This window comes from Chelonia mydas, chromosome 6, assembly GCF_015237465.2.
Source record: "Chelonia mydas isolate rCheMyd1 chromosome 6, rCheMyd1.pri.v2, whole genome shotgun sequence".
Taxonomy (NCBI): domain Eukaryota; kingdom Metazoa; phylum Chordata; order Testudines; family Cheloniidae; genus Chelonia; species Chelonia mydas.
This window is the reverse complement of record NC_051246.2, coordinates 76,100,441-76,124,369: the sequence shown is the minus strand read 5'-3', so window position 1 is coordinate 76,124,369 and position 23,929 is coordinate 76,100,441. Positions and strand designations below refer to the sequence as shown.

The window sequence follows — 23,929 nt, the reverse complement described above, 5'->3', positions numbered from 1 at the left end:
GCCTTTTATAACCTTTTTAAAACCTTTGTCAGGTCACTCCTGGAATCAGACTCCTCAGGTGATCACAGATCCACACAGGACCTCATTGCTAGTTGCCTCTCCCCTGACAAACCAGTTCTCCTGAGTGGGAGCCAGCTTATTTTCTAGGGTGTTTATATTTGAATAGAAGATCATCCCATTTAACAATCCTCTATTGTCAGCCCTGTATTTCAGTCCCAACATGGAGGTAAAAAGACAACAGACAAGGCAGTTGGCTCCCATAATCAAAATGGAGTTTGCAGTCTGATGAAGATACATGCAGAGAGTTCATGATATCAAACAACATTCAGAAGTTGTGGAGACAAATTCCAAAATCATCACAGCTTCCGTGACTTTCCTCTCCTGGTTCTCCTTCTAACTCCCTCCTCACTCCTTCAGCTTGTTCTTCTGGCAATCCTCCTCATTCCTCGTCCAACTTTTTGGTGGGTATTATAGGATTCTGTCCTTTGTCCTTTTCTCTTCTCTCTCTACACCTTATCTCTGGGTAATCTTATTCACAGACACAAATTCAACTACCATCTCTGTGCGGAATACTCACAGATCTACATCTTTAATCTAGGTGTGTCTCCATCTGCCCAAGCTAAAATCTCAGCTGACATCTCCTTGTGGCTGTCGAGCCATCAGCTCAAGCTCAACATGGCTAAGACGGATCTCTTAATCTTTCCCCCAAAACCCTCTTCTTTCTTAGTCACTGTGGATAGCACCACCATCTTGCCTATCACTCAGGCCTGTAACCTGGGTATTATCTTTAAATTTGACATCTTCGAAGGTCCCCACATCCAGGTTGTGTCTACGGCTTGCTGATTCTTTCTTCGTGACATCTCTAAGATATGGCCTTTCCTATCCATTCACGCAGCTGTAATTGTTGTTGGGGTTCTCATCATCGCATGTCTTGCTTACTGGAACATCGTTTTCTGTGGCCTTGACAAATGCAGTGTTATGCCAATCTATCCACTCAGAACGCTGCTTGAAAGATCATTTTCTTAGCTCATTGCTTTGATCATGTCATCCTTCTCTTTGCACCATCTGCTAGCTCCCCTTTCTCTTTTGCATCAAACATAAGCTTCTTGTCTTTACAGTCTATCCCCATCCTATGTATCACCTCTCATTCACTATCAAGATGTCAACTCTCACCTCTGACTGGCCAGTGAGGCCAACCTCTATAATCCATTTGTTAAATTTTCAAACAATTACTTTTGTGTTTTCTCCCATGCTGCCCCACATGCTTAGGATGAGCTCTCTATAAACATCTACAAAGCTACCTCATTATCCTCCTTTGGATTCCCCCTTAAAACTCTCATTTGCCATAATGCTTACAATAACTTTACAACATTTAGGCCGCTGATGTGCTGAAACCATTGTCTGTCATGTTGACCAATATTGTTTTATTGTTTCCTTGTACTCCCCCATCTGTCTATTTGCACCTGTTGTCTTTTATCTTATACTCAAGCTTTTTGGAACAGAGATTGTATTTTTTCTGTGTTTGCACAGCACCTAAAACAAAGGGGGGCTTGTCCATGACCAGGGTTTCTAGGTATTACGATAATACACATAATAATAATAATAACAATAACAATTATTATTATTAGTATTATTGGTAAACATAATGATTTTAAGCATTCACTGATTCATGCTAGAAAACATCTCTGGATCTGAACTTGCCCTTCAATTATTGTTGTTGTTCTGAGTCAGACCCAGATAATGTCTCTATTGAGGCTAATGCTTAGTATATACACCAAATTAATTAATTAATGAAAGAAAATAGTTGATATCTTGTCTACAATGTTTCTGTATTTCAACTCAGTTTTTAAAGTATATTTATGTGTAATAGTGTTAGCTGAATTTTTATTCTATCACCTTTTAATTTTGGATTGCCTTTTCTTTGTGGCGATGTAGGGAATGGTTGAGGTAGTAGCAGAAAACTATCATAACATTTGGGCCAGAAAGAAGAAAATGGAATTGGAGAGCAAAGGTAAGAATAGAATCTGGTGACCCACAAATGAAATGAGGGAGGGGGAAGAGTCTGAAAGAACAGAAGACAGCATACGACAATGCAAATTATGTAGTTCCCTTTATATTTGAAAAATAACATTACAATAGAAAAATTTACAGTTCTCTCAACTTTCCAAAGGAGGAGGTAGTCATCCTTTACTGGTACCTTATGACACCTTGACAGCCAAGGAGAAGTCTCGGGACCGGGAGAAGGCACAAGAGCTGTTTAAATTCCTTCAAATGAATGGCATTGTTGTATCTAGGTAAGCTGTTTATTTAAAATATTTCCTTACCAATACCTTCATTCTTGCTAATTCCTTTCTCTCGCTATTCTTTGTGTTAATTGTGAACAACATAATTACCATTTTGTATTTTATCTATAACTAAAAGAAAATTATAATTTCCAGTCCTTTCTTAACATAGAAAATTATTTTGATTTTGATTTTGGGGATAGCACACATAGGTAAAATTTATAGTTCATGACAAATACAGAATACAATAATAAGATCTAAACCAAACAATGTAAACAGCTCAGAACTTCATAAATTAACACCCAGCAGTTGTCAGTAAGCATCATGGGAAAATAGACTTTGTGGTTATATTCTGTATATATTCATTATATTCTATAATGTTATAGAAATGTATATGCATAAAATAACTCTTTTAGTTGGATTTCTATGATAACTGGTCTGTAGGGTTATGTTTGATCTGTAAGACAAATGGACTCTTTGGTGTGCATCCCTGCATAACTTGTTCATGCAACGTGGCAGAACTTACAAAAGACACGATGACATGTGTCATTTTATCTGAGGGCAGGATGAACACTAGGGAATTACTTATTCTGCAGTTAAATAAATAATTCATTATTGCAATACTGCATGAGGCCAAGCCATTGAAAAATGAATTATTATACCAGAAGGGAAGAACCTCATAAGTTAAATAATATTCTTTTTATAAAAATTCAATAAGACATTACCTGACAAAGAGCCTTTAAGGCCTTGTATATTTCATAGCATTCAGTATTTCTTGTAAACTAAAATGGTCTGGTAAGTGGGGTTCTTCTTCAAGTGATTGCACGTCTGTTCCTTTTCAGATGATTTTACATGTGTATTCCACTTCAGGTGTGGACTTACCAAAAGAGTTTTCCTTACCCATCGGGGTGGCACATGCACTGTGCATTTCCTTGCACGTTCAGGTCAAGGAATAACAGGCAAAGCCATCCCAGCAGCCCCTCAATTCCTTCTCACTGCACTGTTGGAGCTCTCCATGGGCCGTTGCTCTGGTTCCCCTTTTTTCCTCTGAAGAAATTTTTTTTCTTGTAAATAGTTGTTATAGTGCTAGTGTATAGTCACCTGTGTTGTTTCCCACTTGGGAATATTTTATTTCTTATTTTCTCTGTGGTTGTTTCACCTGGCCCTGGGCAGTTTGGTTATGTCCAAGTGTCCTGGATTTAAGCACTGTCTAATTTGCAAGGGGGTCTGTCCTGAGCAGTGATTCTCAAACCCATTATTTAATGTGGCCCTCACCAAGGCAAAATAGAGCCAAGTGCTGTGGTTGCTGATCTTTTAAAAAGAGAACACAAAAATCCAGGGACATAAGATTACGAAACTTTATGGAATGATACCAGCTCCTACATAAAGAAGTGATTGGATTTCTTAAAGAAGAAGTGACACATGAGCGGGTCGCTGAAAAGGGATGTGGAAGGGGAAAGGGACAGAAAAGAACTGGAACATGTAACCCAGTTCCATGGTGCTTAGACATTATATGTCAGTAGTGATGACTTTCCAAGCACCTGGGAGGGGGACAGTCTCCTTCTGAATGGGGGAGAAGTAAGATCCCTGAAGACTGATAATTGATAGCAAAGGGTTCTATATCCAGCGAAGTTACATGCTGGATTTCAGCGTCTTCAGTGCCCTCTGTTTTGGTGACAGGATGTCTGTGCGAAAAGTAAGATGAGTGTTCAATGCAGTAGTGATAACATGTCTATTATATGGAGCAGAAAAAACAGCTGAGCAGAAGAAACCAAACAGGTTTTTTTCAACAAAAGTTATGGTATATTCTTAACATCCATTGGTTGATTTTGTCACAGACAAATTAGCTGATCCTGGCAAGCTGCAGTTTTGCACCAGTTAAGAACAAGACAACTGCAAATATGGGGTCATGTCCAATGTGCACAAGAAGGTACAGTTATAGAAGGTTTACAAAGCTGCCATTGAAGGAAGTAGGACATGAGGCCAACCATGAAAGAGGTTGGAAGATTCAATTTTGCGGGATTTAAGAAGCCTAAACCCTCCCATATTGACTCTTGCCAAAGGAAGAAGACTTGCAGGGACCATTCAAGATGGAAGTCCATTCTATGCACTACCACAGCTACATCAGAGCTGTGTGAGTCTGCCACTGCTATGGAGAAGAGTTACTACAGCTCTTACAGAACTAAAAACAATAAGGGGTGATTACCCCAGGATTGTAACCAGCTCTGGAGAAGCAGCACCAACAGGGGTGGTTTGCACATACTGGTTCAGAATGGATTTTCCAAAGATGAAGAGACAAACAAAGAACTGGGGATATATAAAGGACTCAGGATCTTCATTTTGAGTGAGCAAATGGACAGGACATTCTGTCCAATGGGAAGGCCCAATCCTGCTAAAAGGATGGAATCACTTTGGCCTAGTAGGGCCCATAAGACTGAAAGGCAACTTCTGCTATGTTTATTACTAAACATGTAAGACTTGTGGTTTTTATGTTTTCTCTGTGATGCTTTGCCCTAAGAATAAATGTACTTTGCTTTGTAAAAGCTGGTTGGTAACTGATGTACACTGTTGTAGCCCCTGGAGAAACAGCAGCCAGAGGTGCTTGCCCCCAGTCAAGCAGCGAGATGAGAGAGAGAGAAGGAGCATCAACATCAGTTCGAGATGGAGAGATTGTGCCACCAAAACTGATCTGGTAGGTGGAGCCAGACCTCATATGCCTAGTCTAGGGGAGCCACATAGACTCCAAATTGTTTCCTTGCTTTAGGGAAGGGGATGACATGAATGTACTTCTAAATGCTTTTGAAATGGGATATGAATTGAATAAGATGGGGCAAGAAGACATGGTATGGTGTCTGGCTCCACTTCTGCCAGGGAAGGCCTTAGTGACTTTCATCCATATGAACAGAGAGAACTACAAAGATTGAGGGTTATCTAAAAAAGAATTACTGCAAAAATTTAAAGTGATCCCTGAACGAAGTTTGAGGGAATTCAGAAAAAAGGAGATATGAAGTATGCTGAAGTTGCAACTCAAATTAAGGAGTACATAAGAAAAATGGGAGTGGGTTGGGGAGTCACCATTGTCATGCTGTCTGGAGGGGCTCATGACCATGAGTGCCTACCTCAGGGCAGAGTGTCAAAAAGAAGGGCAGACACCTTAAACTAGTGATACATTCTATAATTAGATTTTACCAAGCCAGTACTAAATGTGAACTTCTGGACTGCTATAACAGTCTTACCATGGAGTCATACAGTCCCCTTAGGCTGTCAAGTCTATCTTGCCACCCATGCAAGCTGGACTTAGTGATAAATAGTCACTTACACCAAAAATCACACAATATTCAGGTTGCTCCTAGTCGCAAGAGACCAGTCATTTATCCCAGATCAATTTGTACCTTAGATCTCACACCAAAGACAACACCTGTAGCCAATCCTGTAATAAACTAACTAAAGGTTTATTAACTAAGAAAAAGAAATAAGACTTATTTAAAGGTTAAGGAAGGCAACATATATGCAAAAATGAGTTCAGTCTATGGTTCTAAAAAGTGACAGAGATGTAATAATCTGTCAGCATTGGATGTCTTTTCAGGGCTTAGCTCAGGTTGACCTTAGCGTTCTCTGCTTTTTTGTTTCTTAGCTCCAGCCCTTGCAAGAATCCAAACAGCAAAGAGATGAAAAATTTTCTGGTGACCCTGTTTTATCCTTTACATTTAGCCTTCCGGTCCAGCTCCCTTACATGTAGCATTTCCAAGGTATGAGAGGGTGTAGTGGAGTGGCAGTCATCCCTCCCCCTCTGGGTCGGAGGGAGGCCACATGGCCTCACTACGCAATAAGGACTGCTGCTGAATATCAGGAGAATTAGCATTAGGCATTAGTGTCTCAACTGGTCTAACAGGGCTGATCCCCCAGATAGTCAGTTGGTTCCAGCCCTAAGGCAAAAGCAGGGTCTCCCAGGGCCAGTAGGCTCTGGCCCTTAGGCTGGGGCTGAACAGCCAACCATCTATAGCCCCTGGGCCCTTTAAGCCAGGGCTGGGCAAACACCTTAGTCTGTGGTGTCTGGGCCCTTTTGGCAGCAGCCAGAGCAGACACGATAGTCTGCAGGCTCTGGGCCTGTTAGGCAGGGGCCAGAGTGAACTCAGCTGTCTATAAGCTCTGGGCCCTTTAGAGAGGGGCAGAGCAAACACAGTAGTCAATTAAGCTCTGGGCCCTTCATGAGGGGGCAGAGTGAAAACCCAGGAGTCAATTAGCTCTGGGTCCTTGGTGCAGGGACAGAGCAAAAACCCAGGATCCAAGTGTTCTAGCTCCAGCAGACAACTGACAAATGCAGGCCTCTTGACCTGGCAAGGGGAGGCTACTGCCCCAGATGTGGGGTGCCAGGGAGGGGGCCGGTCCACCCTACTCCACTGGGCCCCGACCCAGGGCCCTTAACAGACGGAGTGGTCCGCCACTGAGTCAGCGGAGAATCTAGCTGCAACATGCCAACCATGCTTCAGGCAGTGCTACAGCTAGACTGAAGTAGGCTGTCCCTGGGCCACTTTCTATCCTCCCCTCAGGGTGTACCTGGCACCATGGGGTGCCTTCCATCTCCTCTGGGTAGGTGGCCAGCAGCAGTCCTGGCAGGTCTGTGGCAGACACAGGTTCCGCAGTGGGCAGGGCATTGCCGGGCTTGGCAGTAGAGTCAGCAGGCTGGAGTAAGCAGAACACATCTGTCTCCCTTGGTGTCCTGGCTGCAACTGAGCCAGAAATAAGGTTTCTGCCCATCATTATCAGGGAACCAGAGGCACTACAGAACAGGGTGTAGTGGTGCCTCCAGCTGAAAGCAGGGACACTGAGGCGTCTGCAGTACACTGCCAAGTCTATGATACCCATCCAAGGATGGGAAATGTCCCAAGTAAAGTGTGTGACAGCTGCTTGGGAGATGACAATAGGTAACTACAACCAGGAAGGAGGAGGAACTTCTCCCCTGGTCTATGTGAAAATGAAAAAGATACTGAGCCAGCTGTGGGAGGAAAGGCTGCTCAAATTGACTCAGTGCATTGGGAACAAAAGGTCACCTCCATCTCCTCCATCTAGCATGCTGGTATCAGGCCATCGCTACCAATTTACTGTCCTCCCAGACTATTTACCAAATGCATGGCCATCATAGCTGTCTCTCTCCACAGAATTGGCATTCAGGTATTCCCCTACCTAGATAATTGTTTAATTCAGGGGCATTCCAGGTATCAGGAAAATCCAGACTCTGCTTGCCCAGCTGCACCTGATTATAAACACAGAGAAGTCAATCCTTTATCCTGTACAGAAAATTGAGTGATTCTGGACACTCCTAGATTCTGCATCAGCCATTGCATGCCTTCCTCAGACCAGGTTCTAAGCAATTCTGGAGTTATGCAATTTGCTCCAGGCTCACCTGCAAACAATGGTGAGAAAGTGTTTAAGGCTTCTGGGACACATGGCCTCTTGCATATTTGTAACTCTGCATGCCAGATGACACCTGGGGTGTCTACAAGACTGGTTAAAAATCCATCAATCATCCATATGACATGCTCTGGACAGGTTGATTCATGTACCTACAAGAGTAATATCCTTCTTGATATCCTTCTTGAACTGGTGGAAAGTCCAATGAAACATTTGCAAGGGAGTGCCCTTCTCCTGCCCCTTCCTCCCATGACTCTGGTCTTCTTTAGTTTGGCATGAATGTCTGGGTTCCTGACAGAGGGGCAAACACCAGAGATGGAGAGGAGTTATTTAAGTTAAGGGCCAATGTTGGCACAAGAACAAATGGGTATACCTGGCGGTCAACAGGTTTAGGCTGGAAATTAGATCAAGGTTTCTAACCATCTGCAGAGTGAAGTTCTGGAAAAGGGGGAGTAGTGGAGGCCAAAGGGAGTAGTGGGGGCAAAACCCATAACTTGTTTCAAGATTGAGCTTGATAAATTTATGGCATGATGAGGTTACCTACAATGGGATATGGCCTATCTGTGACTGCTATTAGCAAATATCTCCCATGGACAGAGATGGGACACTAGATGGAGAGAGCTCTGAGTTACTATAGAGAATTTGTTCCCAGATGTCTGGATGGGTGTGTCTCTCCCCCATGTGCTCACGATCTAACTGATTACCATAATGGAGGTCAAGAAGGAATTTTTCCCCAGGTCAAATTGGCAGAAAGCCTGGAGGTTTTTCACCTTCCTTGGTAGCGAGGGACACAGCTCACTTGCTGGCTTGAAGTCGAGTAAATGGTGGATTGTCTGTAACTTGACGTCTTTTTAAATGAAGATTTGAGGACTTCAGTAACTCAGCCAGAGTGGGTGGGTGTGGTTCTGTGGCCTGTGATGTGCAGGAAGTCAGACTAGATGATCGTGATCTCCTCTGGCCTTAAAATCTTTGAAATAAGGGGAAACTCTGTTCAGGTCCTTACAGACAATATAACAGCATTATGACATGGGGAGCCAGATCAGATCTGTCAGGAAGCTTTTAGGCTCCGGAATTTTTGCATTCAGAATAAGATACCACTCAGGGTGTCTCATCTACAAGGGATTCAAATTTCTCTGGAGGATCATCTCAGTGGATCTTTCAGCAGGGATCACAAGTGGTCTCTAAAAATCAATATAGTATGAGTGGTTTTTCAAACCTGGGAGAAACAGACTGTGGATCTTTTCACTATGAAGCGGAAGAAGTAGTGCCATCAATTCTGCTCCATGGTGGGTCAGAGCCTGCGTTCAATCATGGACATGTTCCTGTTTTCGTGGAATCTCTTCGCCTTCCCTCTCATACCCTTGATATACCTTAGGTAATTCTCAAAACAAAGTAAGATCATGCTTCTCTAATATTAATTGCTCAAGCTCTAATACTAATTGGACACAACAGCACCAGTTTTCGGGCCTCCAGAAGTTGTCAGGACGACTGCCCTTGATTCTGCTTCAGGATATAGACATGGTTTCCGAGAATCACAGCCTTGTGTTAAATCCAATCCTCAGAGCCTCACAACATGGCTGCTGAGTGGCTAGACTGGCGGGAGGGGGGGTGGGAATGGTCACTAGCTGTGCAGAACTCCACTGAACAATAGAAAATTGTCCACCAGTGTTACTTACCTACACAAAGGTGGACAGGCAAGTGGAATGTTCTTCCTGGTGAGGCAAGGGTTCAGGATGTTCTAGAGTATTTGCTGCATCTGAGCGAATCGGGTCTCTCTCTAAGCTCCCTCAAGGTGCACTTGGTTGCACTTTCAGCTTTTCATCTTCTGTTTCAAGGTCATTTGATATTTGATATTTTGCAACCCAATCAGATTTTTTGAAGGGAATGACCAGGCTTTTTCCTCAGGTTAAAGAGCTACTTTCCCCTGGGATTTGAACTTAATATTGTCAGCTCTAATGGGTCTTCCCTTTCAGCCTTTAGCTTCTTGCCCTTTTCCATATTATCACCCAGGGTAGCCTTTCTGGTGGCATTTATTTCTGATTGGAGGGTTGGAAAACTGCAAGTATTATTGGCAGACCAACTTTATACTATTTTTATATGGATAACGTTGCTTTAAGACCTCCTCTGAAGTTTTTTTTTCTAAGGTGAGTACTAATTTCCATTTCAACTAAACCGTCTATTTACCTACGGGGGTTTTTCCAAAACGCATTCACACAAGGGTGAGGAATAACTTCATTCGCTGGCTGTCATTCTTTGCCTCAAATATTTGTTTCGCATACAGGGAGGATGAAATGGGAGGTGGTTACCTCACAACAGATTTCTGGATGGATCATGTGCATTTCTACGTGTTATGATATTGCAAAGTCTAAACCACCTTCCAAGCTGATGGCACATTCCGCAAGTGCACAGACAGTTTCAGGAGCATTCTGAAAGAACATTCCAATACTAAATATGTGTAGAGCAGTGACTTGGTCTCCAGTTCACATCTTTATCAAGCACTGTGCCATTTCATTGGCTTCCAGAAGCAATGTAGATTCTAGGAAGGCAGTTCTGCAGTTGCTTTTCAGTAGACTCCAAGCTCTGCTCCATAGACAACTGCTTGGGAGTCACAGAAATGGAATAGGTATGTGAAATCAGATGATGAAGAAAAAACAGTTCCATACCTGTACTGTAACTGTTTTTCTTTTAGATGTGTTGCACACATCTATTCCATGACCTGTCCTCCTGAACTGTGCTTCACATCTCAAAGCACAACAGTTACAGCACAGGTATGTAACCATTTTTCCTCTGTACTTGGAGGAGGTAGATAGCTTAAGTTTGTTCTTTTAAAAAATGAATGCCTATAGGGAAAGCATAGACTCAGCTTCAAAGAAATTAATACTAATTAACACGCAGGTGGTATGACTTGAGTCCCAAGAGTACTCCTATTGGCTGTGATGGTACTATTTGTATGAGTAAAGTAAATCATGTGCATAAGTGTTTACATCATAGGGCCCTAAAAATTGTAGTCCTTTATTTTTACTGAATGAAATCCACTTAACTCAGATATTTAGGCTCTTTGTGAGTGGAGATCAGAGCAGCTGAATTAAATCCATCCAAGTCCAAAGCCAAACTGCAGGTCTGTGGTACAGCACCCCCATTCCTTTGAATAGTCAGTTTGTAGCCTATGTACAGGAATAGGAATTGAAGCCCCTCTATACTAACTGCACAGGATCTTCAGGTCTGGGAAGAAAGTCCTGGCTTGCAGCTTCCTGAACAGTCCAGTGTTCCGAAAGATGCGTGCGTCATGCACCTTTCCGGGCCAGCCTGCGTTAATGTCAGTGAAACGCCCACTGTGATCCACAAGCGCCTGGAGAACCATAGAGAAATACCCCTTCTGATTAACGTACTTGGAGGCTAGGTGGGCTGGTACAAGAATTGGAATATGGATCCCATCTATCACCCCTCTGCAGTTAGGGAAACCCATTTGCACAAAGCCAGCCGCAATGTCATGTGCGTTACCCAGAGTCACGGTTCTTCTGAGCAGGATGTGATTAATAGCTCTGCAAACTTGCATCAACACAGTTCCAACGGTCAATTTTCCCAATCCAAACAGGTTAGTGACCGACCGGTAGCTGTCTGGAGTTGCCAGCTTCCAGATTGCAATAGCCTCCCGCTTCTCCACTGTCAGGGCAGCTCTCAGTCTCGTGTCCTTGTGCCTCAGGGTGGGGGCGAGCTCATCACACAGTCCCGTGAAAGTGGCTTTTCTCATCCGAAACTTCTGCAGCCACTGCTCGTCATCCCAGACTTGCATGACGATGTGATCCCACCACTCAGTGCTTGTTTCCCGAGCCCAGAAGCGATGTTCCATGGTGGTGAGCATGTCCATGAGTGCCACAAGCAATCTCCTGTCGTATGCATTACTCGAGTCGATATCATCGTCGGAGTCCTCACTGTTAGTTTGGATCTTAAGTAGTAACTCAACTGCCAAACGTGTTGTGCTGGCGAGACTCGTCAGCATACTCCTCAGCAGTTCAGGCTCCATTCCTGCAGACCAAAAGGGAAGACAGAGCGTGCAGTACAAAAAACATTGAAAGATGGCGCCAACTGTGGACAGAAGCACAGGGATTGCTGGGATGCGAACTGATGCATCATGGGGTGTTGGGACAGGACCCAGCATGCTCCGCACCCCTTGCCCCCTTCCCACAAGCCACAGCGGGAAGAGGTGCTCTGTGGGATAGCTGCCCATAATGCGCCACGCCCAATGCCGCTGCAAGTGCCACAAATGTGGCCACGCCAGTATGCTTGCAGCTGTCAGTGTGGACACACTGCAGCGCTTTCCCTACTGTGCTCTCCAAGGGCTGGTTTAACGCAAAGCGCTCTACATCTGCAAGTGTAGCCATACCCTCGCTGTTACTGTAATCATACACCACATGATGGAACAAATATATAGAGAGTTATTTGGTTGCACAAAATCAAATAATTAAATAGCAGAACACGGAATGTATAAACTGTCATGCCTTCAATACTGTAGGGAGAATGAACAAATATACAGTGATGATGAAAAAGTAGTAAGCAAAGTAAATGTAGAAAAAACGAAGAGGTAAAGCAGAACAAAAGAAAGTAAATACAAGCCCATTTTAAAAACAAATAAAAGGCATAAATAGATAGAGCTATATGACTTCTATGAGGGAAATAAATTAGGCAAACAATGACAGGAAAATTTCAGGGAGGGAAAATTGTACTCTGTAACTACAATATTCTAATTTTGGGGGGTTTGGGGTTTTTTTGGTCTTAAATCAGTGCATGGCCTTTTGACAGTTATAGTTTCCTGTGTATTTTTTAAAATATGAATCCCAACCCCCCATTAGTTTTTATTTAAATAGAGAACCTGAATGATCCCTCAAAGATATGGTTTAAACAATATGCACCACAAGGGAAAAAAAACCTAAGGTTCAAATCTACAAAGGGACTTAGGCCTTGCAAAACTAAGAGTCTTGTAGCACCTACAATTTAGGTCCCTAGCCACACAGTGGAATCCAGAACTCTGAGTTTAGGGACTTGGGCTGCCTATACAACGCATGGGGAGATAGGTGCCTGAAAATGGGATCCATAAAAGCCAGCTAGGCAGACAGAAAAATGAGTCCCTTTAGCCTACTGGTTAGTACATTTACCTAGGATGTGAGAGACACCAGTTCAATTCCTCTCTCTGCCTGATGAGAAGAAGGGACTGAGCAGGGGTTTCTTGCCACTCAACTGAGTGTCCTAATCACTGGGCTATGGAGCTTTTCTCACTTTCTAGACCCTGTATGTTTAATTTTTAATACACAGAAAATACTTTCATCAGGAGAGATTGTGAGAGACCTGCATCAGACTATCCCACAGCCTAGTGCTGTCCTATCCACTTGGTAAAAGGTTGCAAGGCGGGGTTCTTGTCTCCAGCCATTTTGTGTAGAGTTAGGCCTGATTTGAAGACACCTACCAGCTTAGGCCCCACAGGTGAGAAAGGTGGGGGAACACATATCTTCCCCTGGTTTGAGAATTCCACTGGGGCATAGGCACCTGGGTGTCTAGAATGATGTATTGTGCACATGTTCAGAAGCAGGAACTTAGGTGCTATGGGGACCTTTATGGTGCAAATTTAGGCACCAAAGGCATCTTTAGAGTTGAGCAGGGTTTTTGACCATCTCATTGCCACCTGAATTCCAGACTTAGGTGCTTATGTTCTTTTGTGGATCTGGACATATCTGCTTCCTATGCAATATTCAGCATCTTCACCATGCACTGAAATCAGTGGAAATTGAGTAGCCAGTATCTTGCTGGATCAGGCTCAGAATGAAGTCACTTTCATTTGTGTAATGTGATCAAAACTCTCCGAAGTCATGATACTGAAGTGCGTGATTTTTAAACTCTTTTCATGGAAAAGGATAAAATCCCTCCGAAAAATGTAGCCTTATTTTAAGTTACTGCTATAGAAATAGCTATTTGGAAAGAGTGTTGCTATGAAAGCTGGATTTTAATGTATGAAAATTTACCTTGATTAGGAAATAAAATAAAAAAGGTCATGGAAAGCTTCATAGAAACCTGATAATTTGTAACATTTTTGTAATATCATTTATTTTAACCCTTTCTGAACTAGGGGTCTGAAAGACATGGATTTGGATGCATCATCCATGGAAAAGAGGTTTGCATTTAAGTTTTTGAAGAAGATTCTAAAATATGTTGACTCTGCTCAAGAGTTCATTGCACATTTGGGTAAGTTTCTCAAGTGTTTTTATTATGAACATCATAAAAGTAGTTAATATTTAAACTTTACAGTGATAAAATAAACCCATTCTGCTGAGTTGCACATATGACAACTTCTGTTGCTTTTGAGAAAATATACCACAAGATTCTGATTATTATTTATTCTAAAAAAAATGCAAATGCAATACTTGTTACATCTGCTGAACCTGCCAGCTGGAGTGTCTATACTGCTTTACTTGTACTGCTTCAAAATTAAGTCTGTAAGGCTATTTCAAAGGACTGCAGAGTTATTTACAATTAGATTTTTGCTCAATCTTATTGACATTTATGTTGATTGTATCCTTGTAGAAGCCATTGTCACCAGTGGAAAAACAGAGAAATCGCCACATGACCAAGAAATTAAATTCTTTGCCAAAGTGAGTGACTTAATATTTCAAGGAATGTGCTCAAACTCCTGCTATTATACAGAACATAGTGTGTGTAACAATCGGGACAAGGATCGACCTAATGGTCAGAGCAGGAGTCAGGCTGAGTCAGGTACAGGGAGGTCAGAGTCCAAGACAGTCCAGAGGGCAAATCGAGTCAGGCATCAGTATGCAGGCAAGATCAGGCACCAGGTTGCAGACAGCAGTCAAAGAGCAAAGGACAAACAAGGGTTGGAAGCCAGAGTCTAGGGTCTATTGCAAGCAGTGTCTGAAGCAGAGACAGGCAGGCAGTCTGTGTTGTTGCTCAGAAAGCTCCTCTTCATGGCTTCCTGGTTTAAGTACTGGTGCCAGCCAATCAGTGGGCTCATAGACGTAGACTCTGTGGGTGTTCCAGGGCAGGAGCACCCATAGGGAAAAGAGGGTGGGTGCAGAGCACACACTGGCAGCCTCCCTACCAGCTCTCCCTGCACCTCCTGCCCGCCAGCAGACCCTGCAGATCAGCACCTCTTGGTGCCTCCTGCCACGAACAACTGTTTCTGGGGGTGCAGGGAGTCTGGGAGGGAGGGAGGGGGGAGGAGCGGGGATGGAGCATGCTCCGGGAGGGGGCAGAACTGGGCGGGAGGGGTGGAGTGGGGGTGGGAAGAGGCGGGGCGGGTGTGGGCCCTTAGGGGAAAAAGGGGTGGAGTGGAGGCAAGGCCTGGGGCAGAGCTGGGGGTCAAGCACCCCCGGCAGTTTGAAAAGTTGGTGCCTGTGAGTGGGCTATGAGGTCCTGCTGTGCGGTACTTCCTTCCAAACCACCCTCACATGGTCCTCCCAGTGGCAATGCAGCAGCAGCATCAGGAGCACAGAATCTCCAAGGTTCCAGCTCTGCAGGTTCTTTCTTCATGTGTTAATGTTACAGAACTATGCATGTAATGGAATATCTGTTTCCCATATATATAGGTGGGTAATGAGTCAGAGAGTCCAAGTGACATTTCCAGAAGTATTGATTTAAGGCACTATTTCTGGAAATTATTTTTCTGAGTGATAGCGGACATAGTATGAAATTAAAAGACAATATATTTATAATAGATAAAACATAATATTCTTTTGTGGAACATATAAGTAATTTCTGGAACTTGCTGCCTCAGGATATTATTATTCAGGCAAATAGCTTAGTATGCTTTTTATAACAAGATTCAGTATTTATATGTATAAGAATGGCATATCCACTTGAATTTGCAGTTACAAGGGCTATCAGTCCTCAGGCTTTGAGACATAAACTCATCACCATTTAGGATAAGGAAGAAATGTCTTGCTCTGGGATAACATTTGCATGGCTTGTTATGAACAAGCAGGGTCATGGGGCTTGAGACCAGATCTGAAGCCAGATAGTTGGTAGGTGTTGTCAATATGCATGGTCTAGTTATCTGAAGGTTTCATAGTCCAGGGTGCAGGCAAGTTCAGTTGCTGGGATATCAGTCCATGGGAGAATGGCAATCAGTGAACAGGCAGAGCGCAGGGGCAGGCTGGTCAGTGTAGATATTGGGCAGGGACAGGCTTGGCAGGATGGGGTACAGGCAGATCGGTGGTGACTTGGGTAGCAGGAGTTTGGTCTCAGGGTCTGTGCAGCAATATGACTAAAAGATGTGGTGCTCAGACAAAGGGTGGGGGCAAGAACAGGAAGCTTTATATTAAGGGGTGTCCAATCAGCAGTCTGCCGCTAGTCATCTGATCCTGCTGAATTAGGGGGTGTAGCCTCTAGTTGTGGGGAACTAGCTGCAGTTCCCTTATCTGACCTTGTAGCATGGGGGTGCAGGATAACGCTCTCACTCTGCAACCCCACGGACCTGCCTTGGAGATCCATGGCCCTTGACAAATACTGGACAGATAAGATGGGTGAGGTAATATCTTTTATTGGACCAACTTCCGTTGGTGTAAGAGATAAGCTTTCGAGCTACACAGCGCTCTTCTTCAGGTTTGAGCAGACCAGATATCCTGGGACCAACATGGTTACAGCCAATATTGCAAACACGTAATATAGAAAGGGATGGAGAGTACACTTTCCTCACTGATGCTGGCTATTGTTGGGAGCTGCATAGCAAAGCAGATGGATCCAATCTGGCAATTCTAATGGTTTTGCTCAGCAGATAACTGATGAGATAATATCCCAATATCTCTTGTATTGTTAATATTCTGCTGTCCCTATTTTCAGAGGTTCCCATATATTTACATTAAGACACCTCTGACATCTCACAGTAGGCTATTTGTTGCTTGGCTTAATTTCTGTGTAAATTTGTCATATCTGAGATTTGAATTTATAATCTTAATGACTACAACTAGAAAATGCAATTGTAATATAAAGCTTAAAATGAAAAGTCTGTGTGAAGGGACTGTGCTGTATTGGAGTGCTGTCTGGTACACTTAACAGTGTATGTAGATGATAAAAGTATATTTTGTGTCTGTATTCCCTAGGTTCTCCTACCATTAGTTGACCAGTACTTTACCAATCACTGCCTGTACTTCCTGTCTTCTCCAATTAAGTCACTCAGTAGCAGTGGATATGCTTCCAATAAGGAAAAAGAAATGTTGGCAAGGTAAGTAATAGGCTGAGGTAAACTCTGTGGAATTGTATCCAGATTATAAAAATTTAATTTAGAAAAAAGGCAAAATAACAGTGCAAAAGGTTAGGTTCCTCAAACAGATCATAAAAGGCTGATTCTTCCTTTAATAGAGTGGCAGTAAATAAATAACATTCCTCATCTTTATTTCTTTTCTTTTAATTTTAATCATTTAATTAATTTAATTTGCTTTTCATCATTTTTAAAATGTGAAACGTTAATCAGGTAGAGATTATATATATTTTCAATAATAGTCTTACAAAATTATCAAGCATTTTGACAAGTTTGGTGGTGACCCAAAAATCGGTGCCATGGGATGACTGTTAGATGCCCATTCCAGTCTTCAGGAAATAATAGCATAAAAACCACCACTACTAAATGATTCCAGATACCACTGTTAAATGTCAGCAGAAAGTCAAGGTGCTAAGTGCCTCCTGATTCCACTGAAGGCAGTTGGAATTAAGGGCCTCAGCACCTCTCAGCATCAAAATCTGAATAGTCGTGTATACTGACTCTCCTCTCACTCTTTGAGTTCTACCCTCTGGAAAAGGACACAGGCAAATAAGAAGCATACACTGCTGCTGCTTTTACTGTATCAGTTTGGTTATTGAAAAGGAAACTTCAGGCTCGAAAGCCTTTTCTACATTGCCACTTTACAGCGCTGAAACTTTCTTGCTCAGGGGGTTGAAAAAACATCCCCCTGAGCAATGCAAGTTTCAGCGCTGTAAAGTGGCAGTGTAGACTGTGTACCAGCGCTGGGAGCTACTCCCTTCATGGGGGTGGTTTTTTTACCACGTCAGCGCTTTAACTTTGCTAGTAAAGACATACCCTAAGATTTGTAAATTTTAAAAAAAGTTAAAAATGAGTCTATTGTGGGAAGTGAAGAGGACAAATCTAGGAAACAATCCAAAACGTCAGTTGCAGCTAATGTCTATGATTGAATATCCTTAGTAGTGAAAAAGGTTTGTGCTCTTTCCCCTGCTCTTCTGTTTGCCCTTTCAAAAGATCCTCTGGATGCCAACATCAGAAAGGAGATAAAAAACTTAAGAAGATTAAAAATGGGAAAGGTCTTGTGTAGAATTTTCCTATGTATGCATGACATTTAATTGTGTATTTTGGACCTTTCAAAATGAATCCCACAATATTTTTAAAAAATAAAGTAACAGGGCTTTATTCCTATCTATCAGAAACATAAATTAACAGGAGCAATAATGCTTAGTAAGAAGCTAGAAGATATTGATACTGGTTGAAACTTACTTCATCCACATAAACTGAAGAAAGTTTGCTCTAATATGGGTGAAGTGTAGGGGAACTGACTAGGAAAATCTATCCATCTCAAACTAGGGCAGAGTTCAGATCTTCAGCACACTGCTTCCTTCCCATAGAATCATAGAAGATTAGGGTTGGAAGAGATCTCAGGAGGTCATTTAGTCCAACTCCATGCTTAAAGCAGAACCAACACCAGCTAAATCGTCCCAGCCAGGGCTTTGTCAAGCCTGGCCTTAAAAACCTCTAAGGATGGAGATTCCACCACCTCCCTGGGTAACCCTTTCCAGCTCTTCACCACCCTTCTAGTGAAGTAGTGTTTCCTCATATCCAACCTAGACCTCCCCCACTTGAAACCATTGCTCCTTGTTCTGTCATCTGTGACTACTGAGAACAGCTTAGCTCCATCCTCTTTGGAACCCCCCTTCAGGTAGTTGAAGGCTACTATCAAATTCCCCCTCACTCTTCTCTTCTGCAGACTAAACAAACCCAGTTCCCTCAGCCCCAGTCGCCTACTGACTCCATCCACTTGAGGGAAACATTGACGCCACAGAATGCATGTGTAGATCTTATGTCCCCTATGCACGTACCTAGTGGGTTGGTGTGAAGATGCTTTCCGCCTCACACAGGATGTCTGGAAGCCACCCTTCCATGGTCTAACTTCCTGCCCCTCTTCCAACAGCAATTCCAAGCCTCAGTATGGGACTGAGATGAATTTAATCTATGGAAAATCAGTGTAATTGGAACCAAATGTGGTTGAAATACCTTTCAAAACACTAAAGCTAGGGGCTAGAGTCACTGTAGGATTTGCACTAGTGAAAGGCAGCACAGACTCTTGCAAAGGGTCCCAGCTGTGAGCAGGTAAATTGCTCGGATGCAAGGTGCCCATTAAGAAAAATGGGAAATAGACATTCTTCTCAAAAAGAAAAGGAGTACTTGTGGCACCTTAGAGACTAACCAATTTATTTGAGCATGAGCTTTCGTGAGCTACAGCTCACTTCATCGGATGTAGCTCACGAAAGCTCATGCTCAAATAAATTGGTTAGTCTCTAAGGTGCCACAAGTACTCCTTTTCTTTTTGCGAATACAGACTAACACAGCTGTTACTCTGAATTCTTCTCAAAATGGCTACCTAACTGTGGTCAAGCTATGATCACTGTCCCATTGAGAACAGTGACAAATGGCAGCCTTTGAAAGAGCACAGTTCTACATGGAATTCTCTGTAATAATTTTTTAGTCCCTGCTGAAAGAGAAACTTTTAATTGTGAAGAATAATGTGAAAAAGTTACCATTAATACTAAAAAAAAGTCTTCAAATGTAGCTTGCTCACAAGTTTTTTGGCGAATTTAATTATAAGAGCAGTTTCAAGTGTCTTTTATTCCATTATTAAGATTATTTGGGATAAATAAACTGTCAGACAACGGGTGCTTCATTTCTGAAAGGATCCATTTATTTTATCTCATAAACTAATTAACCAATTCACTTGTCATTTCTCAGAAAATTCATTCTGTGTTCCGAGTGAATACTGTAATTTTGGAGAGGAGCTGAATGTGTCATATGTACCAAAGTGGTTGAATTCCTGCTTTAAGCATAAAACTCAGTGTTAAGAAAGGAACCAACAGTGAAACCTCCATGATTAGTGAAAATTGGAAAATATCAGTGAAAATGTTTTCAAATTAATCTCATAATTTCTGTTCTTAATAGAGAAACTGCAAATGAGGATGAAAGTGATACGTGAAAATTCTATAAAACACTTAACATTATCCCTCTGATGATTTGGGCTTGAAGGCTCTACCTATGGATATGAAATATTTCTATTATTTGTATTCAAATCCTGAGGTACCGTAATACCTAGATTTAAAGCCATGGCAAGAAAGTAACTCTTTGTTTCTCTTTGCATGGGGCTTCAGTTGCAAAAGTAAAATATTGATTAAAATATCACACATTGGAAGGATATAGCCAGGCCTTGCAATGTGGAGTACTTTTGTGAAAGAGGATGCAGCATGGGGGATAGCAGCTGTTATAGCCAGAGTGAGGCAGAAGCAGAATATTAGAAGAAACTTAAAGTGCAATTGTTTAATATGAACATTTCCTCAGCCAGACATTACATGAATCAGAATTTAGCGATAGAAAGTCCAACAAGATCATCTAGTCAGTCTCTCTGCCAGGTGCAAGACTGCTAGTTATAGCAGTAATTCTCAAACATTTTACTATTATGCCCCAATTTTATCACAGCAATTGAGCTCACAGCCCCATTTTCACTGAAGCTACAGATGCTATTCATATTTTATCAGCCATTAATGAAATATAAAAATATTAGAGTTTACAGTGACATAAAAACTACACTAAAAGAACATTATTTAAGTTTCACTGATAAGCTAGACTGCCAAAATTTAGGTTGCAGGTACACAGAATGGACAGTGCTCAGGGAATGAGGAAGCTGTTCAATAATTTCTCAGAAAAGTTTCACAAGAATCTTTTTATAATGGAAAGTATTCGACAACCTAAACACAGAGACAGCTCCCAGCTGTCCCTATCATTATAATAGACTTACCATGACACATTTCAATGGATTGATGAGCTTTGGGGCAGCCTGGAGGGTCATTTGAGACTGAGAGAGGGAGACTGGGGCATCCTAGAAGGATGTTATTGGGAGGTAGTAGAAGTCTGGAGCATAGGGAACTGTTTGGAGAGCGTCCTGGAGCATCCTCCCCTATTCTACCCCTCCTACCCATTATACCCCCTTAAGTCCTATGTTTCTCCTTCCTATTCCTCTTGCCTATTCCCCCTTGAGCCCTTGTTCCATATTCTGTCCCTGTCCCACCTCCCTGCCAACAAGGCTCTGAAGCAGCCATGTGCTGTCACCTCCCCTTCCTTTCTGCTCTCTCCTCCCCAGTGATTCTACGTTTGCTGAGTACCACTGAGAGGAGACAGCATCTCACTGCCCTCCTGCTGATGTCATTGTAGCTGAGAGGAGTCAAATCTGGTTGACCCATATAGCTCTGTTAGATGTCTGTGTGACTGTATTTGTTGCTGGAACAAGAACCAAGGGAGTGTAAAGGAAAATCCCATATAAAGTTTCATTTGTTTATTTTCAAGAGCTAAAAATTAAAAACTAGAGTTTTGGGCCTCCCCAAGACACTACCAAAGCCCCAACACTGGGCCATGGTTCAAGAGTTTGCATTTTTGTGCATTGTCAAGTCCAGTTTAAAAGTCCCAAGTGATGCACTTTTCACCATTACTCTTCTGAGACTATTCTGCAGGATTATAGATCTCATTGTCAGGAAGGTGGGGGAGGGATATCTCAGTGGTTTGAGCTTTGGCCTGCTAAACCCAGGGTTGTGAGTTCAATCCTTGAGGGAGCCATTTAGGGATCTGGGCAAAAATTGGGGATTGGTCCTGCTTTGAGCAGGGGGTTGGACTAGATGACCTCTTGAGGTCCCTTCCAACCCTGATATTCTATGATTCTATGAAGTTTTTCCTCGTGTTCAGTTACATTTTCCTTTTCTTAATTTCATAATGAGTCAGTCCTTCCCCTCATTGAGCATATTTGTTCCTCTTCTCTGAACTCGCTCTAGTTTGTCAATATCTTTCTGGCAAAGTGGTGCTCAAAGCTGAACAAGGTATTGTAAGTGTAATTGCATGAGAAACTTAAAAAGAGGAATATTTACCTCCCTATTTCTTAATATGTTAACGCTACATACTCAGCACAAAACTACATCAGACTTGTTTGCAACCAGTTGACATTGCAAATTAATGTTTAATTCACTCTCCACTGTGAGCCTTGAATCTCTGTCCACATTACTGTGTTCCAGGTTTTTACCGGTCATTGAGTGTGTATTTCATATTATGTTTCTCTGGATATTATTAGATTGTCTTTTGTCAAGCTGTATTTCATTTTCCTGTTTCCTACCTAAGTTTCCAATCTTTCTCTATATTCATTTGTTTTATTCCACTTTCCTGACTAGTGTTCACAACTGTTCCCAGTTTAGTGTCCGCTATAAATTTCATTAATGTGCTGTATACTCTCTCTTCTCGATGATTAATTCAGATATTTAATAAGATTAGACCTAAACATTGAATCCACTAATCTCCTTTCTCCAACTTGTCCACCGATTTATCTTTACCTCTAATCCTCTAATTTTTCATTACCTTTTACGGTTTTCTAGCCAGTTTTCAGCCCACACAACAGTGTTCTTATCCAACTCAGTTTGAATTAATTTTTCAAGTACAATTTCACAAGACACAATATAAAATGCTTTACTGAGCTCCAAATATATTACATAAGAATACATTCTAGGATGGTCCAGTAGTTAAGGAACTAGATTAGAACTCAGGAATTCAATTCCCTGCTCTGCCGCAGATTTCCTGCATGACTGTGGATGAGACACCTAGGGCCAGATTTACAAAGGTGTTTAGGCACCTATGTATTTAGATGCCTAAAGATGCATAGCAGGATTCACAAATTCACCTAAGTGAATTCAATGGGAGTTAGCTGTCTAACCTGCTTGGGCACTTTTGTATGCCTTCATTCCCGATCTGTAAAATGGGGATAATACAACTTTCCTACCTCCCCAGGGTATTGTGAAAATAAATATGTTAAAGATAATGAGATGCTTAAATACTAGAGCAATGGGAGAGCAATAAAAGTATCTTAGATAGCTATAAGAAATGTAATAAATCTATCTCCAATTTTTAAATCTATTACAAATAGAAAATAAGGTTGCCTGGTGAAATTTATTCTTTAGAAACCTATGCTAGTTATTGCTTATGGTTTCCATTACCCTTTAGATCAGTGGTTTTCAAACTTTTTTTCTGGGGACCCAGTTGAAGAAAATTGTTGATGCCTGTGACCCAATGGAGCTGGGGGTGAGGGGTTTGGGGTGTAGGAGGGGCTCTGGGCCAGGGCAGGGGGTTCGGGTACAGGAGGGGGTCAGGGCTCTGGGCTGGGGCCAGGGATGAGGTGCTTGGGATGCAGGAGGAGCTCCAGGTTTGGGGGGGACTCAGGGCTGGGGCTGGGGATGAGGGGTTTGGGGTGCAGGAGGGGTTCTGGGTTTGGGCTGGGGCAGGGGTGCAGGAGGAGCTCAGGGTTCTTGCCTGGGGTGCACGCTCTGGGGTGGGGCCGGGGATGAGGGGTTTGGGGTGCAGGAGGGGCTCCAGGTTTGGGGGGGCTCCGGGCTGGGACGGGGTGTGGGAGGGGGTCAGGACTCTGGGATGGGGGTGCAAGCTCTGGGGTGGGGGCAGGGATGAGGGGTTTGGGGTGCAGGAAGGGGTTCTAGGTTTTGGGGGGGCTCAGGGCTGGGACAGGGGACTGGGGCACAGGGTTGGGGTGCGGACTTACCTCCAGTGGCTCCCAGTCAGCGGCATAGCCAGGGTGCAGAGGCAGGCTTCCTGTGTGTCCTGGCACCGCAGACCACGCCGCGCCCTGGAAGCAGCCAGGAGCAGGTGTCCGGCTCCTAGGCAGAGGTGTGCAAGTAGCTCCTCGGGGCTCTTGCCTGCAGGCACCAGCCCCACCAACTCCCATTGGCTGGTTCCCAGCCAATGGGAGTGCGGAGTCAGTGCTCAGGGCGGAGGCAATGCGCAGAGCCCCGTGGCCCCCTTGCCTACAAGCCGGACCAGCTACTGGCCACTTTCAGGGCACAGCGTGGTATTGGAACAGGTAGGCACTAGCCTGCTTTACCTTGGCAGCACCGCCGATGGGACTTTTAACGTCCCAGCT

General features: G+C 43.0%; 1 protein-coding gene across 1 annotated transcript in view; it reads left to right on the top strand.

The window, feature by feature from the left end:
- Window positions 1-23,929, top strand: part of RYR3 (ryanodine receptor 3) — a 481,354-nt gene that overhangs the window by 291,614 nt on the left and 165,811 nt on the right. The window contains exons 56-60 of the mRNA XM_043549389.1: window positions 1,936-2,011; window positions 2,171-2,294; window positions 13,813-13,928; window positions 14,268-14,335; window positions 16,799-16,920. Of these exons, the coding sequence (XP_043405324.1) occupies window positions 1,936-2,011; window positions 2,171-2,294; window positions 13,813-13,928; window positions 14,268-14,335; window positions 16,799-16,920 (506 nt within the window). The remainder of the gene's footprint in view (window positions 1-1,935; window positions 2,012-2,170; window positions 2,295-13,812; window positions 13,929-14,267; window positions 14,336-16,798; window positions 16,921-23,929) is intronic.